We start from the raw sequence: 17,335 nt of genomic DNA on the forward strand, positions 1-17,335 counted from the left end.
ACTGTAGGGATGGTATTGGCCAGGTGATGAGCGGTGCCTGGTTTCCTCCAGACATGACGCTTGCCATTCAGGCCAAAGAGTTCAATCTTTGTTTCTCATGGTCTGAGAGTCCTTCAGGTGCCTTTTGGCAAACTCCAGGCGGGCTGTCATGTGTGTTTTACTGAGGAGTGGCTTCCGTCTAGCCACTCTACCATACAGGCCTGATTGGTGGAGTGCTGCAGAGATGGTTATTCTTCTGGATGGTTCTCTCTCCACAGAGAAATCCTGGAGCTCTGTCAGACTGACCATCGGGGTCTTGGTCACCTCCCTGACTAAGGCCCTTCTCCACCGATCACACAGTTTAGCCGGGTGGCCAGCTCTAGGAAGAGTCCTGGTGGTTCCAAGCTTCTTCCATTTACGGATGATGGAGGCCACTGTGCTCATTGGGACCTTCAATGCTACAGAAATTTTTCTGTACCCTTCCCCAGATCTGTGCCTCGATACAATCCTGTCTCGGAGGTCTACAGACAATTCCTTGGACTTCATGGCTTGGTTTGTGCTCTGACATGCACTGTTAACTGTGGGACCTTATATAGACAGGTGTGTGCCTTTCCAAATCATTTCCAATCAACTGAGTTTACCACAGGTGGACTCCAATTAAGTTGTAGAAACATCTCAAGGATGATCAGTGGAAACAGGATGTACCTGAGCTCAATTTTGAGTGTCATGGCAAAGGCTGTGAATACTTATGTACATGTGATTTGTTTTCGTTTTTTATTTTTAATAAATTTGCAAAGATTTCAAACAAACTTCTTTCATGTTGTCATTATGGGGTATTGTTTGTAGAATTTTGAGGAAAATAATAAATTTAATCCATTTTGGAATAAGGTTGTAACATAACAAAATGTGGAAAAAGTGAAGCGCTGTGAATATTTTCCGGATGCACTGTATATATATGTGTATATATATATATATATATATATATATATATATATATATATATCTAAGTCCCTCATTTAATCTGTTGTGGATTGCGCAGTTGGAAACATCTTAGTCTCAGATCATGCCCTGGTGAATTTAGAGGTGTTGCCACATATGGAGAAAAATAAATCATACAGCTGATACTACTTTAATGTATCCCTTTTGCAAAATCCTGATTTCCAACAAATGCTAAAGACTAAAATCAATGTCTATATGGAGACCAACTGGTCCTCAGTATCCTCTGTGGGCATGGCTTGGGAGGCACTTAAGGTGGTTCTTAGGGGTCGGATCATACAGTATGCCTCATTCATCAAAAAATCCAAAGCCTGAGAACTCGTGGAGTTGGAAGGGAATATTAAAAGTGCCGAGGCAGAGCTGAAGTGGCGAATGTCGTCTGATGGCCTCAGAGAATTGACCTGATTGAAATACAGATAAAATACTATTTTGTCGCGGAAGGTGGAGTTTTGGTTATTCAGGGCAAGACGTCGGGGGACAAAGCAGGGAAGCTTTTGGCTAGATATATAAAACAGAGAGAGTCTTTTTCTACCATTCCCTCAGTGAAATCTGCTGGTGGTGAAATTTTTTACCTCGGCCATTGATATTAATAATGCCTTTAAAGAGTTCTATCTTGATCTTTATAGTTCCACATCTTCGTCTACCGATGAAGATATTAGAAACTTTGTGGAACCATTAGAACTCCCTAAATTGACAACTGAGCAAAAAAACTCTCTTGATTCTGAGAAAAACTTGGAGGAACTTGATGAGGTAATTAAGGCCTTACCTACAGGCAAGGCTCCAGGGCCAGATGGTTTTGCTGCTGAATTTTTTTAGATCTTATGCTACAGAACTGGCTCCACTTTTGTTAGAAGTTTATTCGGAATCATTAAAGAATGGAAAGCTTCCGCCAACCATGACACAAGCCTGGATCAGTCTGATTCTTAAAAAGGACAAAGATCCAAGCGAGTGTAAAAGTTACCGTCCAATTTCCCTGATCCAGCTAGATGTAAAAATGTTGTCAAAAATTTTGGCTAACCGATTAAGTAAAGTTATGATATCTCTTATACATATAGATCAGGTAGGGTTTATTCGGGGTCGTAACTCTTCTGATAATATTAGGCGTTTCATCAATATCTTGTGGTCAGTGGCGAATGATCAGGCTCCGATCGCTGCCATCTCACTTGAAGCCGAAAAGGCGTTTGATATGGTAGAATGGGATTATCTTTTTAAGATTTTGGAAATGTATGGGTTTGGGAGTACGTTTATTGGTTGGATAAAGTTACTTTATAGACACCCTGTTGCAGCGATACAAACAAATGGATTCATTTCAGATTATTTTACTCTGGACAGGGGCACCCGTCAGGGTTGCTCTCTTTCTCCATTATTGTTCTGTCTTGACCTGGAGCTATTAGCAGCTGTGATAAGAAAGGAGGATGATTTTCCAGGGGTGGTGGCAGGAGGTGTGGTGGAAATTCTGAAATTCTCAGGATACAAATTCAACTGGTCTAAATCCACAGCTTTGGCTCTGACAGCATACTGTCCAACCAGGCGCCTTCCAGTGGCCCAAACAGGGCATTAAGTATTTGGGTATTTTATTCCCAACAAATTTGTCTTATTTATTAAGAGTAAATTTTTACCCTTTAATAAAAAGCTTTTCGAGCGATGTGGACAGGTGGGCTTTATTACATTTATCGATGATTGGGAAGGTTAATGTTATTAAAATGAACTGTATTCCAAAATTTAACTACCTGCTACAGTCTCTCCCGGTAGATGTCCCCCTCTCTTATTTCAAGCAATTTGAGAGCATAGCGAAGTCTTTCATTTGGAGTGGCAAGTGCCCCAGATTACATTTTAGTAAGCTACATAGTCCGATTGACAAAGATGGGCTAGGCCTACCCAAGAATTTGTTTTATTATTATGCATTCGGTCTCAGACATTTGGCTCATTGGTCACTTCCACCCGAAAGAGCCCCTCCCTGGTTCTATATTGAACAAGAAGTTATTGTCCCTATTTTGCCATTGCAAAGCCTCTCTGTCAATCTAACCAGAGAAGTTAAATCACACCCCGTTATTTCACATTTGCACTCAGTATGGACAAAAGTGTCCAGAGTGTTTAATTCAGATATTTATCTAAATATCACCCCGAGCCTATGGCTAAACCCCAAACTATGCATTAATAAGTCCCCTTTTTGCTTGTCAGAGTGGATTGCGAGGGGGGTTAATACACTTGGTGACCTTTATGAGAGTGGTGTGATAAAATCTTTTGAAAATTTGGTTCAATATTTTGGGATTCCCAGATCTCAGTTTTTTAGGTATCTATAGCTGCACCACTTGCTCTGTACTATTTTTGGGAATAGCATACACCCCCTGAAGCAGCAGATACTCTAGGAGAGGTGATTACTGCTTTTGGAAAGGGTCATGAGGCATCAGTGTATTACTCCTTGTTAATTCAGAGTCTGGGGGACGGAGTCTAAACCTCTCTCAAGAGATTATAAGATTTAAACTTGGAATTGAAGGAGGGAGAATGAGCTAGGATTTTAAAAAACATAAAAATTGCAAAATGCAAGATTTTACATCGGTTTACATAGGCTTGGTCTTAAAGACACACCCACCTGCTGGCGATGCCAATCAGAGGACGGAGATAACCCATGTCTTTTGGGGGTGTGTTGAAATACAGAAGTTTTGGTTAAAGGTGCAGACTCTGGTGTGCGATGTGTTAGGCATTCAGGTATCATTTTGCCCCAGACTCTGTATCTTGGGCGATGGGGAGGTCATTGATATTGAAAGTAGACACATAAAGAGTTGGGTCTTAACCAGTGTCATGATCGCCAGGCAGATAATTTTGAGGGGCTGGAGGTTGGCTGGAGCACCCTCTTTTCAGGAGTGGAGATGGGAAGGGTGGCGGCCTTTGAGGAATGGGCATTCAGAGGAATGGGGAGGTACAACGTGTTCATGGAGAAATGGGAATGGAAAAAATTGAATTTTTTTTATTTTATTTTTTTGTGCATGTGTGTGTCTATTTCATTTGAGACCACTGTGATGTTGTTGGGATCAGGGTGGGATTGGGAGGGGGAGGGGTAATAGTGGGGGTTAAGACTGATTCTATGTATATATGTTTTGTTTTACGATGTTCATACATGTGAATTAATAAAATTGTTAATCGGAAAGAGAGTAATTAGGCTTCCTATGTATATTTTTCAAAGGTAACCATATGAGCAGATTTGAGAGGCTCTCTCATATTGCCAAGCTGGTGTTGGTACTTCCACATTCAAATGCTGATGCTGAACGAGTGTTCTCCGCAGTGGGGCTGAACAAAACCAAAACCCGAAACAGTTTGGCTCTTGATGGAACCCTTTCATCCATCATGACGGTGAAGATGGCCGGCATTGAGTCACAATGTTTCAAGTGCGAGCCCCTACCTCTGTAATCAAGGCATCAAAATCTGCCACAAACACCTACAAAATGGAACACCGATTGTAAATCGAAACACGCACACATGCACGCGCTACTGCTAATCAAGGGGCTGATTTGAATCATTCCTTAACCCCATGGGCCCAGTTTTCTTTTAGAATCTAAACTGAGGATAAAGTTATACATCCATTTGTTTTCATTGACATTTTTATAAATAAAACATTTTATTTTATTAGTCTGAATTTGTCTTGTTTTATCAGATTTTCCAATTGTTTTCATTTCTACTTGTGCTGGTCAATTATAAACAATATGTAAAGTAGCACGGAAACAGTTTTTTGTTGCAAAAATTATTGGGTGAGTGAGAGGGGCCGCAACCTCCAAAACGTGCAAAATTTTGGGTCGCTCCACCCCCAAACCACGTAATCTCACTCTGAACTTTTGGTGAAACTTGGCAGTGACACCACCTTTTTGAACTGTTGCCCTCTGGCTGGCACGACAGAGCACTGAGCACCAGAACAGTCTGGGTTGGGTTGGGGGGTACAGTCTATAAAATATGAATTTCTCATTACAGTATTACATCCTGTACAGCTGAAAGGAACTTGTTTCACAACTAGCTTTTGGCAACCTTTCCTGGACATAAATGGAGCTCACACCAGCCTATATGCTCTACAACACTACAACACTACAACACTTTGGCCACTGGGGGGCAGTGTTTTAAATAAACCAATTTTTGCTAAAGAAAAGTTGACCTACTCTTTCCGATTTCACTGTGAGATCAGGCTGTAAATCATGGCAGTGCTTTTATGTGCAAAATGTGTGTAGGTGTCATTAAATTAAATCAGTAAAACATCCTTGATGGATAGCTGTAAATACCTCTAAAGGTGTCCTACAACTTGATGTCAACATAGTTGAGGTACAACTTTATCAATTTCCTCTTATCATAATGTAAGAATTTCACACCTGACACCTAACTAAGTAAATGTAAAGAAATTGAGAAGCTCCTGAATGTTCTGCACTCATTGGCATGGCTGTCTCTATAGTGTCTACTGTCTGAAGTATCATTTCCATCTGTATGCAGAAGAAGGTAACTCTTATCAAGGAGATCAATGACCTGCGTTAGGAGCTGCGGGCAGTCCGTATGCAGCTGCACAACTACGAGAGTCAAAGGACCCTCAACAAGAGCAAAATGAAGAGCTCCATAAACAACAGAGGTCACCTACTTTAACTCTCAAACATTAAATGAATGATCAAATTCCCTCAAAATGAAATTTTTGAGGTGTATGGTGTGTAGATACCTCTACACCAACTCTCGAAACTCATTTAACTTAGGTCTTAAACTCTGATGTACACTGATGTAACATTGACATTTACATCTCTTAGATGATTATTTTTAAGGTTCTTAGCTACCTTTCTTTTTCCATGTTTACGCAGCATCCTCGGAAAGGAGCGGTGGTTCAATGGCACGGCTGAATTTTGAAGAAGAAGCAGAGAAGATCATCCAGCTTCAGGGACTGGAGATCCAGAGGCTAAAGAAGGAGATTGATGGACAGATACCCTCATCCAGCACCAAACTACCACCACTCACCAACTGAATGTGCTTCCTCTTTTTCATATCCGATTAAAGCATCAAATGCTGTAACAGAATTCTCTTATACTTGTTTTATTTAGATGTCATATTTGGTCGGATGAGAGAAAACACGACATGTGACTTATATACTCTGCACCAGATTCAATTGTAGCCTGCACAACCCTGTCATTTTAAAAATACTGGCCTGTTAAGAAGCTTTTCACACTTTAAATTGTTAGCTCAGGGTCATTCTTAACCCCGGGTAAACATAATCCTGGGTTAGCTTGTTTCATGTTTCACGCTGTTCATACTTATTCCTGAGTATTCATGTTCTGAGGTTTCACGCTGTACATTTGTAAACCCTGGGTAAACATTCTTACTTGCATATTTATGAGGTAAATAACACTGATTGGATAAATACGGCTCGCGACAGACATGCAACCTGCATTAATAACTGCTTAGCCATGGATCTACTTAAATGTAGAAATGTCGCCCTGCAAATCTGCTCTGTTTGTCTCTTCTGAAACATACTACAAAAACACATGCAAAAGTAATAATGTCTCCAAAGAAATAAATGGGAAACATTGTGGGCGGGCAGTTTTGCACTCTGTTGTGTTTGCCATCGCTGTGGGACATTTTAACAATTTCCCTTAGACCATGAAGCTAAACAACGCTTGAAAGTTTCTGCGACTGTACAAAGTGCATGAATATTTAATAAGGTTAAACACTGTGGCATTTTTCATGCACTGCATCATTTCAATCTATAACCCCACAAATGCAGTATTAACCATTTTTTTTTTTTTTACACCCGTTTATCATCTGCCAGTCGAAAATTGTAAGTCTGACCACTTGGAAAAGTAATAGCACACCTCTCCTCAATAAGCCACATGATTTGTTGTATGATTCATGTCCATTTCACAAGCATTGCAAGACGAGTTGCAAGCCAAATTTTAATGCTCACAGTTAGGGCTTTGTTCAAATCAATAACCCTTAAATATGAGCACGTTTTTTCTAAATTAGTAATATTAATTCTGCCTTAGTAAGCACCACTACTGCTCTACATGTTCTGTAAGCACATGCTACACTGCTATTCTGAACCAATCAGTTGTTGTTGCCTCAGTGAACTGTATATAAACACAGCTCATGTTGGAATGATACTGGCTAAAAGGAGGAAAAGAGTGGCTCTATTGTTGCTGAGATGTAGCAAACTTATGTCATGTGAATGACACCATCCTTACAGTCACAAAATGTCCATTATGCTGAAAGTGTGACATCAGCTTCACTTGGTGGGATGTCCCTCCAGTTGGCCTATTGTCCTTGCCTTGAAAGGCATCCTTGCTTTTCCTTGTCAGTCCAGAAATGCAACCATGTGAGTGTGTCTGTGTGTGAGTGGATGCATGTGTGTCTTCTGGATTTGCGGACATGCTATTTAGTGTGTCACAAAGAAGACAATGAGAAACCTCTTATTGTCCTGGTGGAATGTGGCAGGAGAAGACAACGGGGGGAGTATATCATCTGCCCGAGTGCTTGGCACCAGTGTCCAGTCCGCTTGCACCGTGACACACCACAAAATAAGAGAGACAGGTAAACAAAACAATAGAGAAAAGTAAGAGACATATGAGAGCAAATAGTACTGTACCATAGCCAAAAAATAAGAGTTTGAGGATGGTGTGTACGTTTGTCTTTTAGAACTAAAATGTAGCTTTCAAGACCTTATGCTAGACAGACAAGCACCTGCTGTTCAGAATACATGATGATCACGTGGAAATTTCATGGTGTTACAATCTCAAAATCCAGTAACAGTCTATGGGCCAGAATCAAGGAGTGGATGCATGTGAGACATGCACAACTGATACAAGGTAAGAAACACTGCATTTAGTAACAATTAAGAACTGAACAGGGGAATAATCTTAATTAATAGTATGATTAACTATGTGAATTACTCTAAAGTGTGTTTGTATTATCTGCCATCGTGTAATTGCATATTAGTATATTATATATTAAAGATATATATATATTATAGTGAATAAAATAATATAATACATTTAATAATAAATGTTTTTTTTGGAAAATGTTATGGTAAATATACATATTTAAAAAATGCGAACATATAATAGACATGTAGAATGTATAATCTACACCGATCAGCCACAACCAGCATCTTAGAATAACATTCTGAGATGATATTCTTCTCACCACAATTGTACAGAGTGGTTATCTGAGTTACCGTAGACGCTGACAGTTCGAACCATTCTGGCCATTCTCTGTTGACCTCTGTCATCAACAAGGCGTTTCCGTCCACAAAACTGCTGCTCACTGGATGTTTTTTTGTTTTTGGCACCATTCTGAGTAAATTCTAGAGACTGTTGTGCGTGTAAATCCCAGGAGATCAGCAGTTACAGAAATACTCAAACAAGCCCGTCTGGCACCAACAATCATCCATGCGATTATCTAATCAGCCAATCGTGTGGCAGCAGTGCATAAAATAATACAGATACGAGTCAGGAGCTTCAGTTAATGTTCACATCAACCATAAGAATGTGGAAAAAATGTGATATTAGTGATTTGGATTCTAGATTGTTTGTTTGATGCTAGATGATTGTTGATGCTAGATGGGCTGGTTTGAGTATTTCTGTAACTGCTGATCTCCTGCGGATGGAAAACCTGGATGAGAGAGGTCAAGAGAGAATGGCCAGACTGGTTCAAACTGACAAAATCTACAGTAACTCAGATAACCACTCTGTACAATTGTAGTGAGAAGAATATCATCTCTGAATGCTATTCAGAGAAGTGGGTTGGCGCTGTTTTGGCGGCACGAGGGGGACCTACACAATATTAGCCAGGTGGTTTTAATGTTGTGGCTGATCGGTGTATAAAAATTCCCAATGAGAAAATGCATTAGTGCAATTCCATTGTAGTACAGAGTTTCCATGTGGCAACATAGCAGTTTTTCCATTGTGGTACAGCATTGCCATATGTAGCCTTCCTATTTTATTTTATTTAATTTTTCTGTAAAACTCTGTTAGATAAAGTGGATAAATTAACAACAACATCTAATTAAGTTACCAGTATGTTAGCCCAGGGGTGCACAACACAATAACATTAGCAAAGCGAAAAAAAAAAAAAGAAAATGTTGTGGGTTAATTTCGTTGTGTTGTGGGTTTATTTAGATTTGTTGTGGCTTTATTTCATTGTGTTGTTTCTTTTCCATTGTGTTGTGGTTTATTTCCGTTGTGTTTTCAGCTTTTATTTGCTTTGCTAATTTTTTTGTGCTGTGCACCCGTGGTCAACCGTACAGTATATAAAAGATGCAGCATAAAAAATGTGTTTAATAGAGCAATTTGTTGCAATTTGCACTTCAGCAGGCATCTTTCCCATATGGGTGACCCCAGGAAAAACAGTCTTGGAGATAAAAGCAAATGTCATGTGGCTTTAAACAGCATTTTATTGGTTACTTTAAAGACTTCCCTTACAAAAATCGAGAGTTCATGGCAAATTTGCCACAAACTTGCCACAAATTTGCTACTAATTATTTTTACACACAAATGAGCTTTGCGGCAAACTTGCAGCAAACAGTCCATTGTTGCCAAAGTTTTGCAGCAGGTTAACCACTTCTGGTGAAGAGCTGCAAACGTTTGCCAAACATTTGCGCCGAATCACAAGCTCATTTGCATGTGAAAATAATGAGTGGCAAATTTGTGGCAAGTTTGCGACTAGTTTGCTAGAACTCTAGATTTTTTGTAAGGGTTTCCTTTTATTTTCAACAATGCATTATGTTTTAGCTTTCTCTGAAGGGTGAGAAAGTGAAAGAAAATAAATTGTTGCCATGTGGCTACACCGTACTATACAGGTTAAGAAACAAATGTAAAGCTTTAGAGTAGTTGAAAGATTTTGCTTGCTTGCATTTACTAAGCATGAAAGCTTTGTCTTTAAAATAAAGTTTGGATTTGTCTTTAGGTTTTTACTATGCATGGTTTCACACGTTGCCCAATGAAACAAGGCAATTTCCATTTTTTCATCAAAGGGATTGCACCCAGTTAAGTTATCAGATACATTACCAATATAATATCAGCTTAAATCAGTACAATATGTCAGCAAAATGCAACCTCACAGAGCTATGAAACTTGCTGATTGGTGTATTAGCATACCTTTCTTAAAGCTTCTAGTTAGAGCATGTTAATTTTATTTTCTCATTTCTTGTTTCATTTACATTTTACCATACAGTGTTGTGACAGCACACTGCTGGACAGCTGCAGCAGAGGAGAAACCCTAGAGATGGAGTTGCTCCCCCTGAGTGTCCTGAGCCCTGGAGCTCCTCTTCATCTGCAGGTAGACCCTTCGTGGCTACAGCGTCAAGCCGTGGAGGATCAGGTAGAGCTGTGGTGGTTCAGCGAGCCGCATGTCTCTATCTTGTGCTACTGCTTTTCAGTGGCCATGGTACTGGGCCTGGGCTCAGCTGGCGTGGGGTTCCTCTCGGCTGCCTCCTCCGCTGTGGGGCTCTCTGCACTGTGGCGCTTGGGTGTTGGTTCAACGCTCTGTCTCCTGGCACTGGTGGTTCTCCTGAAGCAGCTGCTTAGCTCGGCTGTACAAGACATGGGCTGCATACGAAGCCGAAGGCGCATCGAGCAGCTGCGGACTGGAGGAACTGCGGATCCCGTGCTGTTGCTCTTTACTGGCTTGGCTCTGGTAGTCTGTGGGACCACACTGCTCAGTCTCACTCAGTCTGACATGCTTCTTTCTGGGGTAATACTCCTGGCCACCGGGAGCGCTGTGGTGCTGGGTGTGATGGTGTATGGAGTGGTGGTTCATGTGCAGGGAAGGAGAAACACAAGAAGGCGAAGACGGCGGCAAAGGGTACGAGTATATACAGTGACGGGGCAAAGGAACAGACCATGGAGAGATTCAAACTCCAGTCAGTCAAATTTGTTATGAAAGGAGAATCGAAAAGAGGGGAAGAAGAAGTGCAAGAATGGTGCAAGTGAAAGTTAGGAGTGGGAGTTCTGGCAGTTCTCTTTCAAATTTATCAGTTGAAGGAAGGTGGTGAGAAATGCAAGTCTGAGCAACATGATCACACGATCAGCATGTTGTTTACTAGAGTTCCAGTACCCTAGGATCGGCCACATTATGCTGACTCACTGCAAAGTGCTATCACCTATTAGGCATTTTCGCATCGACTCCAGTGTATTTACAGTATTTTCCCTTCTGTTGCGACTGAAAGCAGGTTACGTCAGCTGCATTGGAGACCCAGATTTGGATCTTCATTGAAACCAAGAAGTAATCGCGTTCACATATCCAGTGGCAAGCGTCATTTGGAGGTTGCATTTTTTCCCTCTAACATTACATTTTCACTCCACTGATGGTTAGGTTTAGTTTTGGGGTTTGGGTTGAGAGGAACAGTTTAGCATGCTTTCTGCTTCACTGTAGTACAGTCTGTACAGCTGAAAACACCATGCTTCACAACTCGCTTTTTGGCACTCCTCTGACGCAGCAGACTCCAAATGTATGACAAGTTGTAATAATGGTAATAATAGATGGCTAAGTTATAGAAAAAAAATCTTTCAAGGTGGTTTACTCCCACAGATAATAATAAACTTACCAATGAACAATTTTATTACGATTTGTCCTATGTTTAACCCCGAACCCCAAACCTAAACTTAAAACTAACCATAAAATCTAACCCCTTACACAAACCCTAAACCTTATTGTGATTTAATATGAAAATAACTTTTGAGTACCACGAAAGAAAGAAAACATCAGGGTTTGGAACGAGATGAGGGAAGCGTGATACAGATTATTGTCATACTTCAATCATTTGCATTGCATAAGTAATAAATACTGTATGGGATGACCAAACAAATGTGTTCACTGACATTTCCTTTCTTAAAATAAATGTTGGATGGGAGGCTAGGTAAAATTCGATGCCTGTATTGTATCCATTTGAAATTCTGTTTGTTGTTTGGTTGGTCTCTAATTGGAAAAAGAGTAGTTGCCAAGTTCACTTCTCCAGGTTTTCCCAGTTGACAAGTCACATGGTTACGATTTCGCCATCTCGCACAAATTATTACGAGTTGTTATGATTCTTAACATAAACAATACATAACAAAGAGGTTTGTGGTATCAAGACTCAATTTTATGATATGTTAGTTTGTCCCAATAATAATGTACTTTACTAAATACTCATAAAGTATATATTATCCTATCAATGAAGTACTTTGTTGCATAGTACACAATAAGTATGCAAATTGCAATGCAGTTTATGACCTCCAAAGCTTCAAAGAGTCAACTTGTATCCCTTCAGAGAATAGAATTTGCATTGCAGATTATGCTGACTTGAACTATTTATATGAAGTAAAGCATCCTACAGTGGAAAAAGAAAAGCAGTTTCTCTGCTAATAAGGTAAATAAGACAATTGAACAACAACTGCAGAGCTGTTAAATGCAACAATTACAAAAGTGTACTTGTTGTTCAAGTCTGTTCAAGTATACATACAGTATTTAAAAGAAAGCATTTTCAAATTACAGATGATAAACATTAAATAAAAGACACATAAACAATAAAAATGATAGAATAAAAAGGCTTACTAAAATAGTTTACTCAAAAATTAAAATCCATTTACTCACCCTCATGTTGTTCCAAAGCTGTATGATTTTATTTCTTCGGTGGAACACAAAAGAAGATTTTATGCAGAATGATAAGGACTGATAGCCTCAGTAATATTTATTTTCAGTGCATCTTTTTGTATTCAATTAAAATTAATAGTGAGTGACTGAGGCTTCCAGTCACTAACATTCTGCCTACCATCTCCTATTTGTTCCACTGAAGAAAGAAAATCAAATGGGGTTGAAATGATGAGGTGAGTAAATAATGACAGAATGACCGCAGACACTTTTAATCAAAGAATTAACAGATGAGGATGCATGTGTTTTCTCCATCCATGTCACTCCAAGCTTGTTTCTCGCATTCCATTTTTGGGAGTCCTCAGATACTTTCTGTTTATTCCCTACATTAATTTAACCATCAATTACAGTATATACACTACATTCAGTTATTGTCATTTTCTACTTATACTGTATAGTCTGTTGTTCCAGAATAGCTTATCCAACCACATCTCATTAGTTAAACAAGTTTGAAAGTATGAAACAGATTAAAATCTTTGTTGCACAAATTTAGTATAATTGTTTATGGTGTATGAAGCAATATGTAGCAATAAAGCAATTTGTGTAGCAATATATTGTAGCTATGTAGTGTGAACTTCTTTTAATTGTCATAATTCTCATAGAATATTTTAGCTAATAGCTGTTAATAATAATAGTTTTTATAACTCTTTAGAATAGCATTTATGGTGATGTACAGTAACTTATACATGGTGATACAAACATGTTTGTTTTTAATTAACAATCCTCATCGCTTATTAAGATAATTGTAATGATCATATTTTACAAAACATTCCAGTCACAACATTATTTAAAATACATTTAAGTTTTTTTCCATTATAACACATGAACAGTGTGCCTATTTTGCATAAGTGTGCCTTTAGAATATAATAGTTGTATAAAATAAAAAAACTTGATTTCCTGTAAACAGAAAGAAGTGACAATTATCGGATCCTTCCACCTTACGATCAAAGACTAATACACTTGCAGGATGGCCTTTGGTCTTTTAGTGGACTCCAGTATTATGAGCTTTCATCCAAGAGCCAAAGAAAATGCTCTCGGTTGTATGATTATAAAGGATTATAACGTAGAAGTAGACACCTTATATCATGTCTGGCATGACCAACTCATCATTACTGTCCTGGATATCTTCCTGATGGTTTTCCTCTTGCTCAGGTTTCTCTCTCTCATTTGCCTGGATGTAGTTGTCCTCGATAAAGCCATCATCATCATCTGAACTGTCGCCACTAGCATGCATTATTCTTCCCCTAATGCCACGCACTGGCATTCCCCCCTCCAGAGCACCGGCTTGGCTGATCTGGCTGGCCGTGTCTCCCTCCAGCAGTAAAGCATGACTGTTTCTGGCCAGACAGCGCTGGAAGAGATGGTACTTCACAGCCACTGCGCTCAGGAGGCTGACACAAAGCACTGCTGTCAAAGCTCCCAGCACAGAGGGCCAGGTGGATGTGACTTCAATGCTGGCTTATAAAAGAGGTAATATAAAAAAATAAAATAAAAAAATAAATAAAATAAAAAACATTAAATAAATAATCAAAAAGACCAAAAAAACAAAACAAAACAACGCCCTACATCTCTATAAAGTCACAAAATCCAAAAAGAAAATATAGTGGAAAATGTATTTAATACAAAGATTAGCCAATTATTATTACATAGCTTGTTTCATGTTAAGTTTTATATGCATTTAGAATATTTAATTATCACCATGCTGATATTAGGGGTACACCAGAGTAATGCAAATTTCAAAAAGAGTAATTAATACTTACTGTTGTTTCCTTCTTGTTCGTCAGGTTCAATCAAAAGTTTTCTATGAAATTTCACAATGTTTCTGCCATGTAAATGACCTGTTCATGACAAGAACATATAACATTCATGAAATAATACATTATTTTTTAAATTTTTTTTTATGGGGTTGTAGATGTTAAATAAATGCAGTAATTGATAAAGTTCATTAGAGTTTTCATATCACTTATGGCTGTATTTTTAGTAATGGAATCTGGGCATTACATAGATGCACTAACCATTGTCGTTGACAGACCCCACTATTTCATTACTGTCCTTTTGCTGGGTGTTTGATGATTTTTCCAAAGGATGGAGATCATAGAGATCTGATGAAGAAGTTGCATGTGCAGAGATTGCAATCAACAAATATGTAACCAGAACCATATTTACACTGTGGTGCATATTTCCCATGATTCCCTGTTTCCTGTAAAGAGAGAATATTTTCTTTATTTCTTTTTTTTCTATTCATATGTATCACAGTCCTGTCAGGTTAGTTTAAAAAAAAAAAAACTAATGGTTTGCGGAAATGAATAATGACACATTATTTTAAAAAATGTCACACAATTAAATTTGGTTAGTTGTAACATTGATGAAATTGGTCATTTAACCAAAAGTACAGTAGAAGTACAGTAAGACCAGCCATTTTATACAAAACTTTACTTGATTATAATCTGTTGTTATTGTGTAAAAATAAACATACTGTACAAGGATGTGTAAGTCGTGAAAGTGTAGGTGGTGAATAGCGCAAGTTATGACTCTCATGTGATTAACTGAAAAGAGAAATATAGATCACATCACTCTCAAACAAACACTTAAATTACCATAATTGTTTATAACATACCAGTTGGTTGGTAAAAATCCAGTTATACTTTGTCCATCCATGTAGCACAATACAGTGAGCGTTATTGATTATGTTGATTTCATGTTGAAAAAGTGCAGAGTGGATTGCTATGGAAGCATTTTGAGCAAAGGTTAAAGGAAGTGGAACTGTGTTCTGTTCGGTTAATAGATAATTTTTAGTACAGTGCGACACATTTCTAGTTCTGTGTGTCTTTGTTGTTATCAGCTGATCCTTCCATCTTACAACCTGTATGCATACTGTATATCCTCCACATTATACTAGAGTTTATGAAGTCTACACTCTTTTAACACTCCGCTGATTGTAGCATATTTGGGACTCTTGTTATTGTCTTATTTTCTTCTTTGAATTTTTCCAGTGGTTTCCTGCTGTGTTTTATTTTAAAATTTAGCCTGTGCTTAGTTTTCCAATTAGTCATTGTGTATGCAACATTATTACGTTTGTCACATAACCCAATCTTGTGTAAAACTATTGGCGGTCTCATCAAATAATGATTAAAAAAGATGTTGAAAATTGAATCTATAATACTATATTAAACCTGACGTGGAAGGCTCTACACAATACAAATACAGTAATACAAGAAAACAGAAAATAAAGTAAAATAAAATGAAAAATGAGATGAAAAGAAATGCAAGAGCATGGGACATCTCCAATTATTCTAGACTGGTCTCTTGTTTATCCAAATAGACAATACATTTCTACCTTTTAATTGTTATTTTAGACTACCTGCATGCATGTCTCGTAAACCAGAAATGTTTTTTAGGTTACAAACTGGTAATTACAAGGGTATTCTGCTACAAATGTGGTTTATGAGGACATTTCTAGTGTCCCCATAATTCAAATGATTTTAAAAACAAACTAAACTACACTACTGGTCTAAAGTTTTGAAACACTTGGCTGAAATGTTTCTCATGATCTTAAAAATCTTTTGATCTGAAGGCGTATGCTTAAATGTTTGAAATTAGTTTTGTAGACAAAAATATAATTGTGCCACCATATTAATTTATTTCATTATAAAACTAAAATGTAATTAAAAAAAAAATTTTTTTTTGAAATGGATGACTTGGACCAAATAATAAAGAAAAGCAGCCAATAAGTGCCCAACATAGATGGGATCTCCTTCAGTACTGTTTAAGAAGTATCCTAGGCTGATACCTCAAGAAGTTGGTTGAGAAAATGTCAAGAGCACATCTCTGCAAATTCTAGGCAAAGTGTGGCACAGTTTTGATTTATTTTGGATTTTTATAGTCACAACATAATTCCCATATTTCCATTTATGTTATTCCATAGTATTGATGACTTTACTATTATTCTAAAACGTGAAGAAAAAATAATAATAATTATATTAATTATAATAAATAATGAGTAAGTGTTTCAAAACTTCTGACCGGTAGTGTATGTTCTTCTGAAAATGTAAAAATGCAGAAAGTTTTTTGTGAGGGTTAGGGGTAGGGGATAGAATTTATATTTCGTACAGTATAAAAATCATTATGTCTATGGAGAGTCCTCATAAAGATAGCCGCACCAACATGTGTGTGTTTGTGTGTGTGTGTGTGTGTGTGTGTGTGTGTTTGTGTGGATTTTGATGACCAAGAATTCTGGTTTAAATGTTCTGCCCATTTTGAGTTAATTTGAACCCGGCAGTATATTCATTTTTTAACTAATACTGTAGTTGGGTAAAAACAAAACCCATCATTATGTGTCAAACCTGTAACAACCTAACCCAACTGGGTCAAAACAACCCATGCTGTGTAATTTTCTATTCACAGTTTTCCTGACCAACCACTAGTCCACGCCATGATGTTTCTGATTGCCGCTGGACCATTTTCTGGTTCTTTTCTCTAAATAAGCGATTCAGATGGAGAACAACAACCATTTTAAGTGTTAGTTGGAGTACAAATGAGTTCAGAATCAGCTTGTGCAGTTGATGGCTGTCATAAAAACATATAGTTATTGATATCAATATAACTAACCTCGGGCCATCGCTTCATTTCATCTACCCACTCCTTAGACTTTGAAGGGTGAGGCAGTGTAAAAATAAAAAGATGATTATTGTGACTCAATACTAATACTAAAGTATCAGTACTA

The 17,335-nt window shown here is 38.0% G+C and overlaps 2 protein-coding genes across 4 annotated transcripts; one reads left to right on the top strand and one right to left on the bottom strand.

Annotated features, from left to right (window-relative positions):
* The first annotated feature begins 7,302 nt into the window (after positions 1-7,302).
* Positions 7,303-12,050, top strand: tmem125b (transmembrane protein 125b). Of its 3 annotated transcripts, none has more exons than XM_051698167.1 (3): positions 7,303-7,518; positions 7,624-7,793; positions 10,159-12,050. In XM_051698167.1, the coding sequence occupies exon 3, from the start codon at positions 10,210-10,212 to the stop codon at positions 10,864-10,866; it is 657 nt and encodes a 218-aa protein (XP_051554127.1). In that variant the 5' UTR covers positions 7,303-7,518; positions 7,624-7,793; positions 10,159-10,209; the 3' UTR covers positions 10,867-12,050. The 3 variants fall into 3 exon arrangements, with proteins under 3 accessions (XP_051554127.1, XP_051554128.1, XP_051554126.1); XM_051698168.1 differs by having other exon boundaries at positions 7,732-7,793; XM_051698166.1 differs by having other exon boundaries at positions 7,303-7,793.
* A 58-nt stretch (positions 12,051-12,108) lies between these two features.
* On the bottom strand, positions 12,109-15,366 carry LOC127441033 (uncharacterized). The gene is made up of 4 exons (XM_051698165.1): positions 15,230-15,366; positions 14,628-14,812; positions 14,373-14,450; positions 12,109-14,070 (listed from the first exon to the last, which is right to left on the bottom strand). Exons 1-4 carry the CDS (start codon positions 15,268-15,270, stop codon positions 13,691-13,693), a joined length of 684 nt encoding a protein of 227 aa, XP_051554125.1. The 5' UTR covers positions 15,271-15,366; the 3' UTR covers positions 12,109-13,690.
* Positions 15,367-17,335: the final 1,969 nt, after the last annotated feature.

The sequence above is a fragment of the Myxocyprinus asiaticus genome, chromosome 5 (assembly GCF_019703515.2).
Source record: "Myxocyprinus asiaticus isolate MX2 ecotype Aquarium Trade chromosome 5, UBuf_Myxa_2, whole genome shotgun sequence".
Taxonomy (NCBI): Eukaryota; Metazoa; Chordata; class Actinopteri; order Cypriniformes; family Catostomidae; genus Myxocyprinus; species Myxocyprinus asiaticus.